The 14539-nt window shown below is 44.8% G+C and overlaps 1 protein-coding gene across 10 annotated transcripts in view; it reads right to left on the bottom strand.

Annotated features, from left to right (window-relative positions):
* Positions 1–9894, bottom strand: part of kifc3 (kinesin family member C3) — a 38967-nt gene extending 29073 nt beyond the window's left edge. For 5 of the 10 annotated variants that reach the window (XR_011521650.1, XM_070555068.1, XM_070555069.1 and 2 more), the window contains exon 1: positions 2006–2332. Coding sequence is in view for 6 of the 10 variants with exons in the window: in XM_070555068.1 (XP_070411169.1) it covers positions 2006–2197 (192 nt within the window). In the remaining 4 variants the exon portion in view is untranslated. Of the gene's footprint in view, positions 1–2005; positions 2334–8320; positions 8575–9581 lie in introns of those variants that run through there. The other 5 variants (XR_011521651.1, XM_070555075.1, XM_070555077.1 and 2 more) reach the window with 5 other exon arrangements.
* Positions 9895–14539: the final 4645 nt, after the last annotated feature.

Raw genomic sequence — 14539 nt, 5'->3', positions numbered from 1 at the left:
GAGAATGTGTTGCCTGAGTAGAGGTCAGCAGCACACCGTCCCCACTATAGATATTGTTGGTAGCGCACTGCTTCTCCCCCCAAGGCGCCGGATGGTGGACCACAATCTCATCGAAGCCGTATGGAAGTCTTGCTCCATGATCTCACCAAACTCCTCCCATGTCTGGGTTTTTGCCTTGGCGACCACCCGAGCTGCGTTCCGCTTGGACTGCCGGTACCCGTCAGCTGCCTCTGGAGTCCCACAGGCCAAAAAGACCTGATAGGACTCTTTCTTCAGCTTGACATCATCCCTAACCGCCAGTGTCCACCAGCGGATTCGGGGGTTTCCACCACGACAGGCACCGACGATCCTGCGACCACAGCTCTGGTCGGCCGCCTCAACAATGGAGGTATGGAACAGAGTCCATTCAGACTCAATGTCCCCCGCCTCCCCCGGAACATTTTGGAAGTTCTGTCGGAGGTGGGAATTGAAGCTCCTTCTGACAGGAGACTCTGCCAGACGTTCCCAGCAAACCCTCGTGATGCGTTTGGACCTGCCTGCTCTGACCGGCATCCTCCCCCACCAACTGAGCCAACTCACTACCAGGTAGTGGTCAGTTGACAGCTCCACCCCTCTCTTCACCCGAGTGTCCAAGACATGCGGCCGCAGGTCAGATGAAACAACAACAAAGTCGATCATCGAGCTGCGGCCTAAGGTATCCTGTTGCCAAGAGCACATATGGACACCTTTATGTCTGAACATGGTGTTCATTATGGACAATCCATGACTGGCACAGAAGTCCAATAACAAAACACCACTCAAATTCAGATCGGGGGGCCGTTCCTCCCAACCACACCTCTTCAGGTCTCACTGTCGTTGCCCACATGAGCGTTTAAGTCCCCCAGCAAAACGAGGGCGTCACCGGAGCGAGCGCTTTCCAGCACCCCCTCCAAGGTCTCCAAAAAGGGTGGGTAGTCTGAACTGTAGATTGGTTCATAAGCACAGACCACAGTCAGAACCCGTCCCCCCACACGTAGGCGGAGGGAGGCTATCCTCTCATTCACAGGGGTAAACCTCAATGTACAGGCACCAAGATGGGGGGGCAACTAGTATGCCCACCCCTGCTCTGCGCCTCTCAGTGGGAGCAACTCCAGTGTGGTAGAAAGTCCAACCCCTCTCAAGGAAAATGGTTCCAGAGCCAGAGCCATGCGCTGAGGTGAGTCCGACTATATCTAGTTGGAACCTCTCAACCTCACACACCAACTCAGGCTCCTTCCCCACCAAAGAGCTTCTGTAGCCGAGGATCAGACCGACAAGGTCCCCGCCCTCGACTACCACCCGTCACACACTGCACCCGACCCCTTTGGCCCATATCTATTAAACCTAAAATGTTTTTTGAACCAGGCTGTAAACATGTTTATTTCTGCTGTGAAATTAGCATTTTTTACATGGGAGTCAACGGGAACTTGCTCTGCTCTGGTGCCAGCCCCTAGCAGATGAGGGTGGAACTGCAATTTTTGCCACTCCTTGTTGGCTTCAAAAAATTCAGACTAAAATGGCCCTTCGTGCAGAACCCAGCACAGAACCAGCTGCCTAGATCACTTGTTCTGGAAACCAGAAAAAATAAAATTAAAACAGCTAAAAATATACTCACACATGCGCAAACTTGCTCAACAAAAAGACAAGGCTACGCAGACCGATTAGGCATGATTGATGCAGCTCTTGAATTTGGACACTTATGGTGAAGTGTCCGGCCAAAGGACACAACTACGATCGAAACGCAGTTGGGGTTTGAACCGGCTACAGGGCGAACTCCTAACCCTTGAGCCACCGTCACTAAGTGGAGAACTCAGCTGTGAACTGGGACCAGCTCACTTCAAACTGGCCAGACTGAGAAGTAAGGCTGCACAAGGGTTCATGGAAGTTCTGAGGACAAAGACCATTTTCTGTCTAACACCCCCTTTTCTATCCTGATTTGCAGAAATGTTTAAAATCTCAGAATATTTCCAGACCTTGACCTCCTCACCTCAACTGGCCTCCTGCTGGATGAGGAGACACATCGTACACGGACCCCCTTCCTCTTCCTCACAGCCTTCACGCCACTTTGTCCTGGTCCATTAGCATCACCTCCATGCTCTGAGCTACCTTTGAGTTGGTTGTTGCTCCTCCTGAGGAGGCTGTAGAGTGTGAGCAAAACCAGCATGGAGAGGACCAACATGTTCCTGTCCCACAGGTGAGCTCAGCCTGGGACAGGATCCAGGTGAGTGAGGCACACAGGTGTCCCGTAATCCTGTCGCTTTCTCATTTATTCCTCAGCTGTCTCACCTCTGTCCTGGTCCCGTCCCTACCCTGCCAACGCTGTACTTCCACAGAACTGATAAGAACACATGAACCTTGTCCTCCTCTCTGTTATTGTTGTCTAATCCACAGGTAATCCTCCATTAAAACTTTAATTCTTTATTTTTACCTCAAGCTCGGAATGACTGTTGCCTGTGATGATGTCAGGAGAGGTGCATTCAGGCTTCAAGTCCTTCGAGTCATTTTGAATTTGGCTTCAACAGTTTCCCCCACTGTTGTTTAACAAGGCGGACAAAAGCCTAAATATTTTACACGTATACTTGATTTACCATAACTCTGCAAAGGTTTCAGCCATCAGAAAAATTCAAGCGTTCTTTTTAAAAGAGAAGTCGCACTTTTAAGTACACATTACAATAAAATGCATTACGCTGTTGCAGGAAGCCGGCTAATCAGAATGTCTCACATGCACAAGAGGGTAAGTGAGGGGCAGAAAATGAGCGAAACACACCCACAGCTAGGGCTGGGCAATAAATTGAAAATGTATCATCATCGAAATTTCTGACTCTTATCGAGATCATTGTCCCCATGTCAATAAATCTGATAATAAAAAAATGAAAAGATGTGTGCAGGTTGGCAACATTCATGTCCACCTCGAGTCTCGTAAAAATGTGACTCAACGTAATACATGTGACAGCCCCATCTAGTGGACAACTTTTGTTTCTACACATACCTGTAGTTAACGTCCATTTATCGCCATTATGGTGAACTCCTCAATATATCGTGATATTGATTTTAGGCCGTATCGCCCAGCCCTACCCACAGCTATAAATATCATTGGCCAAATTGCACCCTTAAAAAATAAATAAAATTGTTTTCATTCCCTAATGCGCTGCTTTGTCAGCTCAAGTGTCTGACTGCTGCAACCAAGTGGGTCTCTATTGCCTCCATTACTGGGTCTCACATGGCGTAGCGTCCACGTCACCAAATGCATTACTCTGTTGACTCGGCGTCAAAATCCCCAAACTCTGTTCCATCTACGGTTGTTGTAATCACTCTAGTCATGACAAGCACAAATGTTTTTTTTCGTGTCCCAAAAGTAGTGAGCCACAAAAAACCCAATTTAAAAAATCTTACTGAAAGAGGACGACAGAAGTGGACCTCCGGCTAAAGCCTGATTCATGCTTCTCCGTCAGCTCCAAAAGGGAGAGACACGCACGCACGGGCGGAGATGTTTTGCCCTCATACTTCTCCGTCTCCTGGGGAGTGTTGCAAAGCAATTCCCCACCAGGACAACAGAGGGCGTAGCGCTGTTCTGTGGTATCTTGTCATGTATCCGGTCCAAGATAGTGTGTTTATATTGTTTTTTTTTTGTATGTAAGAGACTTTTTAGCACAGACAAATTTGTCTCTCATCCTCCTCCACCTCTTCATGCACTCGCCACCTCTAAACCCACGTTTCCTGTCATTTCCGTTCACAAATAAATCGCTTGCTATGTATCTTTTCACTCCTCCAGTCACGGGGGAATTAAAAATTCATGTTTTTAGAGTTTTTTCGCGAGGTATTCTTCAAGCTGCTCCGTGTCTGCCGCTAGTTATCCTCGGCTCTCTTTATGTTTTTGAGGGCGCAATGGCGGCGGTGTAGATGACAGCTGCGTCCTGACCAATCACAAGCTTGCGTTATCCGTTTCGATGGACGGATGTTTAGAAAAGAGAGCTCAACTCCATCCGTCCTTGCGGAGCTCTCCAGCAAGCCCGCAAGGACGGACAATGGCGTTGCGTGTCTCCGCACTGACGCAGACGGAGAAGCATGAATCAGGCTTAAGAACAAGGGGCGCTGAAAGGTTATGGGTCGACTAAATGCCATAAAAATGGCAGGAAACAGTTTTGATACGGTTTTCATGTGTCCCAACTTATTTGTACCACAAATATCTTTCAGAGTGATAATGCTAGCAGGTAGCTTAGCTTTGTAACGTGGTGTTTATACCTCATTTAAATCAAACAAATGTATAATCAATTTGGATTTAAAAAGTTATTTACAAGTAGATCTTTGCACATAAACCTACTCCACGTTAGCGGAAGCATTATTATCATGAGCTGAGGAATTACAATCAGTTAGCACACCTCACTACTTACCTGAGCAAAAACAATACGACGGTCATTTAAAGCTTCTCTGGATCACTAAATGGTTAAGCCAACCTGAAATAACATAGCTGTAGGCCTCCAGGCTTATAAAAGGCTTTCATTTGGTTTGCAGTGTAATATGAGGTACGCAGCAAGAAATTGTTCATGTCGATCACTTCAACGTTGGGTAAATCCTCCATGATGTCTGACTTTTTAAACTATATGGGTTGTATCTCAAAGTGTGTCCTTAATAAAGATGTAATTTTCCATGATGGTATGCTAGCCCATCCACTTCCAGACCATGGGTCTCCGGAAGAATGAAAAAATGAATGCCCTAAATTTGAAAGACACAGTTTGATAGTAAGAACGCGCTTATTTTCGAACAGGGAGAAACGTTATTTTAGGGTTTGTCTGGAAATAAGTCCAGGACAACAAATGGGCTTCACAAAAGTGACGTCATCGACCCAGACAAGGAGAAAAACAGTGGGGCAATGGCTGCAAGTTCAGCGAACTTCCCTCAAGAGGAAAGAACCACAGTAAATCTGGCCATTTAGTAAGTAGCAGCTACGCTAGGGAAGAGGAGATTCTGTGGTGATGTCATTATGCTACATGCCCATGTCTGATTTGTCGTCATGCTAATTACAAATTTTACAAGCTGATAAATCTCAAAGTATGTGACAGGCGTGGTCGAATCACACATTACTTTTCATTTAAATTAAAGCAGAACATGTGTGCGATCCAGGATCGAAGGCAAAGCGGATTAGAAAATAGCTCTTTCAGCCCGGTGACTTGCATTAAGTTTTTCCTTCTTCTGGGGACCCAAGAGCTGACCGGAAGGGGAGGAGACTTAGGCTCCCTGTTAGTGATGTGTCATTCGCAAACGAAATGGCTTAGAGCCGGCTCTTTGAAGTGACCAATCAGAGCCAGCTCCGTCTTGGAGGAGTCAAGAGTTTTTTGTTTTGCTCCCGTTCTCTCCATGTTTAAGCTGCAAGTGATAGGTCAACTCCCCGATAAGCCCTCTGCTCCTCCTCTGCAGCGAGTAGGAGGAGGAGGGGAGGAGCAGGGCATATAGACAACTCACAGAGCAGCTGGAGGAGGGTGAGAAAGGGGAGAAAAACAACATGCTACAGAACGGTGAGGACATGAGTTAAAGCAGGAAATGCAGCCAGACTTGGACACATTTCTACCAATATTGACAATTCAAAGGAAGAGTGTGGACTATGCAAAGTAAAAGTATCGTTTCAAGCAGTTTCTACTGTGTGATATTCTCAGCGTTTCTAAGTTATTTACCCGTAAACAGTTAAGTCTAAAAATAAATTACTTAGTTTATTTTTGTTATTTAAAATGAGTTTTGTTGCACTCGTGTTGGATAGTTATAAGCTATTTAAAGGGATTCTATGAAACTTTTTCAGATTTTTAAATCATGTTCTTGAGCCAGTATGTGTTAAAACGACCCTTTACAGGTTTAATGACAAGTCACAGAGCCCACCGTCCTCTGTAGCCAGAATATCACATTTTCAGCTTCAGAATGGCGGGCTGCTGCTGCCGACATACCCGGTGCTGCAGTCTGCTTCCAGCATGTTTCAGATCATGAACACATCTCATATGTTTGATTTAGTGATGAATCCCTTCTGTAGACACCAATGATGGCTGAGGAGACGTTTCACACAGAAAGGAGATACGTTTTGCTTTTGGTTCTAATAAACGGACACTAGAGGTGCTAAAATCAAGCCAAAGCTGCCTTGTCTCCCTTTAAATAATAAAAAGTTGATTTAGAATAGAATAGAATTAGAATTCAACTTTATTGTCATTGCACATGTACAGGGCAACGAAATGCAGTTTGCATCCATCCAGAAAGTGCTTTAGCCGTGATATAGATGTATTACAATATATGTTAGCAATAATATAGATGTGTAAGTATATTACAGAAATGGATCTATTACGTATGTTATAATGTACACGGTATGAAGTATGTTATGAATATTCTATGACTATAAGTATGTACAGGCTGTAGTTAATACAAGCAGTCCATGAGTTTAACGTGGGTCATATGTCAGGAGGCAGAGTTAAGGAGTCTGACAGCTGTTGGGAAGAAACTGTTCCGGTACCTGGTGGTCTTAGTCCGGAGGCTCCTGTAGCGCCTCCCAGAGGGCAGCAGGGTGATCAGATTTAATGTAAATTTGTAGATTGGTCAATAATTTCACACACATTTTACATAATTTCTGGTGATAAATTGATTTAAAAAACAACAACAAAAATGTGACGAAGAGCCATTTGAGGGTCGAAAGAGCCGGTTTATTTTAGTGAGCCGGAGTTGCCATCAGTATTCCCTATACTCGCTTTCATCCATCATGCTGTGTTTTGCAGTGGAGCAAATCACTTCCTGCCCCCATCTGAGTTTTGCACGGCTGCAGGGCCACGCGACTGAAACCCAGAATTAAACATTCCAAAACTGAATCCAACAGATTGCAATCGGACCATAGCCAACCAAAGTCGGAAGAACTGTAACACTCCCTGTGTGACCTGTTATGAACATTTGTGATCAACAGAAAACCCTTCAGGACTTTGGGTTCTGGCCGTAAACGGGCAGAACCAACATAATCTAGAACATGTTTAAAACCCAGTTTTTTTTTTAAATAAGTCCCTGTCCACACATAGCCGGGGATCTGCCAAAACATAGATATTTTTCTACGTTTTGGCCTGTCATCCACACAAAAACGGAGTTTTTTCACGCGAAAACGGATCTTTTTAAAAACTCCGGCTAAAGTGAAGATCTGCGTTTTCTCCGTTTTGGGTGTCTGCGTGTGGACAGACAAAACCGGAGTTTTAAGATCCGCAACGTCACTTTCCGCGACAAAACAATGCTGACATCACGTGTGTGACCTGTGTTTACACTAGCTGGCATCATGGATGCCCTCAGAGCTGCGCTCGCTTTATCGATTGTCCAAGCGCTTTTTGCTCGTTTGTTTTTGCAAGCGGAATTACTGCTGCTTGCGGAAGACCACAGACGAAGGACGAGGTTAAGAACGGGGAAAGTACTGCCGCCTACAGGTCTGGCATGTCCTTAACAACGTATTTATCCGGGTACGTGTGGACAGAGTTTGTTTTTAAACGAGGTGGAGTGGATGCAAGTTTTTGAAGGGGCGGAAATTCGTTTTTTAAAAAAAAACGGCTACGTGTGGACTAGGCCTAAAAGCACACCTAGAAATGGGTTAAAAAAGGTAAATATCACCCACACACACACACGTGCGAGCGCGCCCTGGCAGTGCTGAGCCATAATGTAGCTACCACCAGCATTCAATGGGGAGGAGTGTTTTGCTCAAGGGCACAACTGCAATATACTGACCCCCTCTGAAGAAGGTTCAGGCTGATCCAAGTCGGTCAGAACTCTGGAACCAGATTCCAGGTTCTGTTCTCAGGAGGAAGTCCTGGATTTGGCTTGGTCTGACAGTCGGTTTTTTTTTACCTGACAGAACCTTCATTGCTGTACAAGCGGTCAATTATACAAAGTTCTGATCCAAAAATCTGATTCTACGGGTTTGAGACCATCATTTACTCTAGATCAGCTAATATGTTGTGGAACCACTCGGGTCGATTCTGAGGCCGCTGAAGCATCTTGAACACATCCTGAGTGTTTAGCTGGAACAGAACTTTTATGTTAGTTCCTCAGACAATGAGCTGATTGGACTTTGGTTCTGGACCAGAAGTCCCTTTGATACACACACACACACACACACACACACACACACACACGGCTCACTGACACCACCTGCTGGTCTCAGGTCAGTCCTGTCTCTGACTTTGGACCAAACTCCAGCAGAACCCACACTAGAACCTCAGCAGTCAAAACCTCTTGAGGGAATCAGAGACAAAGAAATGAGCTCCTCCTGTTTTTAGATCAGAACCTTTCTGATGAGACTCACCCCTAACCCGCCATCCTCAATCGGACCGGTCCAAACGCTTCCTGGTTCCGAGTCGTTTCCTCCCACAAACACAAACCGTTTGATCTTGATGCTTTTAATCTGAACCAGAACCAGGTTCAGGCCTGTTTTTATTTTCCAGTGTAAAGAGAAGACGGGAAAGGGTTACACAGAGCTGGTTCTGACCCGTATGGAGGCTTCCTGTGATGTGGCTGCAGCTCAGAGGTATTTATAGCTGCTGTGGTTGTCTGCAGACCCGCCCTGGATCCGACCAGCACCAGAAACAGGAAGTGGGTGCTTAGAGGGACCGGGAAAACGTCTGCCGATGATCACAACTGTTTCTGGTGGTTCCACTCAAACAGCCCAACCCAAACAGTAGCAGATCTCAGATCTGCCTTCTTACCAGTTCTCTGAAGAACTGGACTCAGCTTTTCGAAAACAGACCCATTGTAAGTTCTGAACTGGGACCGGTTCTGAGGAACAAGAACCCCAAACTTCATCTAAAAATTTAAAATGTTCCACAAAAAGGCCTCCCAGGTCCAAACGGTCGTGTGTAGATAATCCAGCAGAACCGGGTCTGCTGTGATTTCTGAATTCATAAAAGACAGAACAGTACCGGGTCATTGTCCAGCCTCATTGGAACAGAACCAGGCTAACCTCAGAGGACCACACAACTGTGAAACATCAAGATGTGATTCTGCAGCTGAACCATAAAGACCTGGAAAGTTCTGGTTGTGCACCTATTGTTGTAGAATGCTGATGAGTTTGGGTCCAGAACCACCAGGAGCTCAGCCAACCCATGACCTGGGTTTGTTTGTGGCTCCGAGTCCAGCCTGGTTCTGACAGGCTCGTCTGTGGTTCTGGGAGGATTTCTGACCAGACTTATACTTTAGTTCTGGTATCAGAACTTTTTGTTTTGGGTCAGAATACAGAACCCGTCTGAGACTTGTGTTAGTGTGACAGGTTCGGTTCTGTTTTTGGACACAGACTCTAACCGACTCTGTCATCATCATTATTGACAGATAGTACCTCATCACTATGGAAACGGGCACGTGCGGCTCCAGGCCGCAGTTCTTTTGTTCCACTAAAATCCGCTGATAGGAGAAAAGTTCCGGAGCGGTGGAAGCTGCTGGAACCGAACCAGAACCGGTCCTCGTGGAGCCGAACCAGAGCTGAACAGCGGAAACCTGCTGACAAGCAGCAGGTCTCTCATCATGCACAGCCGAACGGAGCCAGAAAGTTTGAAGAAAGAGGTCTTGCTCACCTCCTGCTGCGGCCGAGCAGCGCCTCCTCCACCTCCTCCTCAGCTGTCAGGAGAAAATTTCGGCACTGTTAGCGGAAAGCTAGCGGGTTGCTACAGCTACCATACAGTTAGCGGTTTCTTAGCGCCATAGACATGCGTCTATGCTTTAGCGCACTGTCTGCGGACTGTTAGCGCACTGTTCCCAGGCTGTTAGCGGACTGTTGCTCTTCCCTATGCTTAGTGCTGCGTTCACGGGCTGTAGGAGAAAAATGAATAAAGGCGGGTCGGAGCTGCGGATGCGTAATCTCGGTCACATGAGGGAGACAAACGTAATCACGTGATATCAAAAGTAACATCTGATTCTTACTTCAAGGTCGGTGGAAATGGAAAAAAAACAAGATAACATTTAATCTAAAACATTTGAAATAAAAACATGCCGCCTTATCAAACCAACAAAGCAGAAAAAAAAATAAAAGTAAAAAAATAAAAGAACAATTTTCCTAAAAAGTGAGATGTCTTTTCACGCTCCTTCAGGAGGCTAAATAGCTTCCAATTCGGGTTACCATCTTGACCTATTCGAGCTCACACACACCTACACTCTTCAAACATGTACTAGATATTTATAGACTTATAGCATATTTATGTATTATTTTAGTATCTGGCTCACACTGGAACTGGTTAGGGTGTTGTAGTTGCACAGGACCAGTTCCAATAGTGTAGATGCTAAACATGCATCTGTCTTTCTTGAAGTTTCACAAATCAGAAAAAGGTGTCACAAATCACAAACTATGTTTTATGCAATCTGCTATTAGTCTAGAAGAATGTAGGCGTTGTAGTTTTTGAGCTCCAGCAGATTAAAGATGGTCAGAGAAGGAAAGAATTGGGTGTAATTGCTCTTCAGTCATTTCCCGAATCGGAAGCTGGAAACGGAAGCTAACTTCAGCTTCGTCCTTCCAGCAGCATTGTGTGAAGTCAAAATGCTGAATCCAGCTTGTTACAGTGCTTTATGTTTTATTGAGTAGGGTAATTGATGTCTTCCAGTGGCAACAATCTGGAACTACACTTTGGTTCCTTCAGGCTGAGATGACACTAGCATCCAATCTCAGTAACGTTGGAAATTATCCCAATTGTTGTTTTTGCCCTCTTGAGAATATCAGGTTTTACAAACCATTTTTTGTTTAATATGAACGAGGAGGGGATTTGATACCCTAAAGTATTTAAGGTTTCTTAAGTGGATTAAAAAAAGTTTCTGATGCCGAGAATCATGAAATGTAGAAAAAGGAGTTCAGATCAAACTGAATGATTGTTAACCCCACCCATTCATTCATCCTTTTTCTTTTGCTTATCCGGAGTTGGGTCGCAGGCAGCAGCCTAAGCAGGGAGGCCCGGACTTCTCTCTCCCTATCCACTTGGGCCAGCTCCTGGGGAAAATCTTAAGGCGTTCCCTGGCCAGCCGAGAAACAGTGCTCCAGCGTGTCCTGGGTCTTATGTCTTCTCCCCGTTGGACGTGCCTTAAATACTCAGCCGGGAGGCGTTCAAGACAAGTGGCGGTTTTACCATTAGGCATAGGTCGGCAGCTGCCTGGGGCCCCCTTGTGTTAGGGGCCCCCTGGCCCTGACCGCCGGCACCACTCTGTTAATGCCACAATGGAAACTGAAGCAATTGGTAGTCATTCCACTCCAATCCAGTTGGATGCAGTAATGCACCAAATTGTTGTTTGCCAAGTGCCAAAAGACCACAAATAATAATAAGAAGAGAGGCGGGAGCGTTCGTAAAAACTCGAAGCGGTGGTCAAAACATTAAGCATGAAATGGAGTTACCCTAGAGGCTCCAATAAGAGAAGGAAGCAGCTTTATTTCAAAAAGGCTTTTATCTTCACTTCCAAAAGTGATGTCGTTTTTCGATGTAAACATCAAAGGAAGCAGAAAGGAAAGGCAATGGAAAATGTTTAAAGGGAGAAAAACATAAACCACAATGGAAAATAAACAAAGGCAAAAGCACAGGAGCACTGACAGGAAGAAGAAAGCACCCAAAGGGAGAGAAAGACAGGAAAAAAGAGGAATAATAAAAAGGGAAAATAACTCATGTCAGAAGAGGGGAGAGTTTCGCAAATCCAGATAAAAATAAGATTGTCGAAAATTTAGTGTAAGGGGGCCCCATGTCTGTGTTCGCCTTGGGCCCCCAATTTGCCAAATCCGCCACTGTTCTTGACACATCCTAACTATGCCACCTCAACTGCTCCTCTCAATGTGGAGGAGCAGCGGATCTACTCCGAGCTCCCAGATGACCGAACGTTTCACATTAGCTCAAAGAGAGAGCCCAGACACCCTGCAATGAAAACTAATTTCAGCTGCTTGTATCCGCAATCTCGTTGTTTTGGTCACTACTAACTTGATTTATTCCTCTCTCTCTCTCTCTCTCTCTCTCTCTCTCTCTCTCTCTCTCTCTCTCTCTCTCTCTCTCTCTCTCTCTCTCTCTCTCTCTCTGTGTTTTGATGTCGATGGTTTTATCTCAGTTTTTTCACATGCAATTTATTGACCATGTTCATGTGGATTTTAATTGATTTTTTAAAATCTTTTATACAGTTCCTTTCTTTCTTATTTAATTAATTTATTCATTCATTTATTTTCTTGAGCTTTTAATCATCACTTTGTTTCTCACTTGTTTGTCTGTTGACATTAAATTCATACAAGGTATGCGTTATGTATATGTTATTTTTTGAGTACCAGTAGTGTTGTTGGTTGTTTTCACTTATTTATTACATTTTATCCGAAGTTAGTGGTCCAGGGAGGAGGAATGTAGCTGGAATGTTTTGGGATTAGTTCACCGTGTAACAGCATCACCTAGTGGCTTGTTTTGGTGACAGGTTTCTCCAGTGTGCACTGGTTTGAGGCTCCTTCATCTCCTGCTTTTCACAGATTTAAAACTTTAGAATACACCAGCTGGACAGGGAACTTCTCACTGATGTGAGATCTCAGCTCACAAACGGAAAAAAAGAGTTTCTCCAGACTGGACTCCACATTCAGGCGCTCACACATCTTCTACTTTTCATAAGAGAACACCCTTAAATCACAGGTGTTCTGACCAGTATCACTCTGAAGGTGAGAGGAAAGCATCTGAACAGAATGATGTTGTTTCCAGAACCCATTAGCTACTGGGAAGTTCTTCAGGCAAAGGAGACATCATGGCGGGATGGTGTCGTGATTTCTGTTCCTGGACTCTCTGCAGTCTTCAGCCAGGACAAGCCAGTCCTTCAGTGTTTCTGAATTTCTGCTTTTATGAATAAATGTTTGTGGTTTGTTTCCATTCTGTGTGTTGGCTTAACCCTTTGGTCCAAACGTGAGGTGGGGTTGAGGAGGAGGTAAAGATGTGGGGAGGTGAAGGGGTGTAAAAGAGTTAATTTACATCTAATTAAGGACCCGTAAGACGTAAGATTCCATAGTAAAGATGAAATCAATTTTACGGACCGTTGGGTTATTTTAATCAGAAGATTGGAACTTTTTATTGCAGGCATTATATAACACTTTGTATTAACTGAGAGACAAGAGAAGAGAGAGTCACCTTTAAAACGTTTAAGAAGACTTATTTCTAAACAATTCTAAAGAATTTTAAACAAGACTAACTCTAACTCTAAGTGATGAATGGACCTGGTGTAAATGAGACGCGAGATGAATGGTGCATGTGTGAGTGATGTTGTCATCAGTACTCTCGTATCTGGAGAAGCACGTCTGAATGATGTTGTGATGTTTTGCTCATAAGCTATGATCGGAGTTTGATCGGAGTTTCATAAACACATGAGACGCAATATTTGTCGCTCCACACATACCCTTGAGATGAGACCTCCGTACAGATCCAGAATGCCAGGTCCTCGGACCCCCCTTTCGGTACCGGAGCCGGTGAAACAGCGTCAGCAGTACGACAGACTAGTCTTTGGATTGTCTCCAGGTAAAAAGCGACAGTTGGTTCACAGTGTCAGGTGGATCCCTCTTGGGTCAGTGAGTTCAGCTTTTATTCTGAAAGGAACCGTTGCTTGGTTGGTAAAATGCAACAGATTTTATCCAGCTTGTTGGTTCTTTGCTTAAAAAGGAAGTCCGGATGGCCGGTCCGATACTTCTCTTAGCATGCGGTGAACTGCAGTGAACTGAACTAAGATGGCGTGGGGACTGGTTTTATTAATCTGGATGTTTTGATTTCTGGTCGAATCAAAGTTGGCAGATTCATAAACACCACAGAGACTATGCCACGCTTCAGAAAGGAAGGTTCTGATTGGATGAGTAAACAATGTGTCATGTGTTTACATTACGTGTAGTCAGCATGTCTAGTGCAACTAGATTAAAGCCATATTACTTATGAAAGCATATTAATCATAACATTGTTATTTCACAGATTGGTCAACATTATTCCATGCTTTCGTTCTTTTTAAACACAGAAACAGTTTTGTTTACCTGTTTTGCAGCTACAGTTTCGCCGACGGCTGCCGGCAGCCGTCGGCGAAACTGTAGCTGCAAAACAGGTAAACAAAACTGTTTCTGTGTTTAAAAAGAACGAAAGCATGGAATTAGAACCACGACACAGCAAGAACACACCTAAGATGGTCAACATTATATTACTGACTAACACTTTGTTTGATTAGCTTATTAAAAATAGAGTTCTTTGATTTATTAAAAGGAAAGAGTCCTTTATCTTCAATCTTCTCTTGAGCTGGAAAGAAAGCAGTTTAGACGCAAATGCATGACCTTGAGGCAGTCTCATGCAGCTTAGTACTGTGTCAGAGGCATCTGTGGATAGAGGGTAAATAACCTTCGGAGGAATAGCTCCTTCATCACGTTACAGGGGGAAGGTTGGGGCCTGTGTGCGTGTGTGTGTGTGTGTGTGTGTGTGTGTGTGTGTGTGTGTGTCTGTCATAGATGGAACAGTCTGAGCATCATGCTCACCAACCTGGTGCAAAACCTCTAACTCCTCCTCTGTTGAACACACCT

The sequence above is a fragment of the Nothobranchius furzeri genome, chromosome 9 (assembly GCF_043380555.1).
Source record: "Nothobranchius furzeri strain GRZ-AD chromosome 9, NfurGRZ-RIMD1, whole genome shotgun sequence".
In the NCBI taxonomy this organism is placed as follows: Eukaryota; Metazoa; Chordata; class Actinopteri; order Cyprinodontiformes; family Nothobranchiidae; genus Nothobranchius; species Nothobranchius furzeri.
Note: the sequence above shows the minus strand (reverse complement) of the source record. Positions and strands in the feature narration are given on the sequence as shown.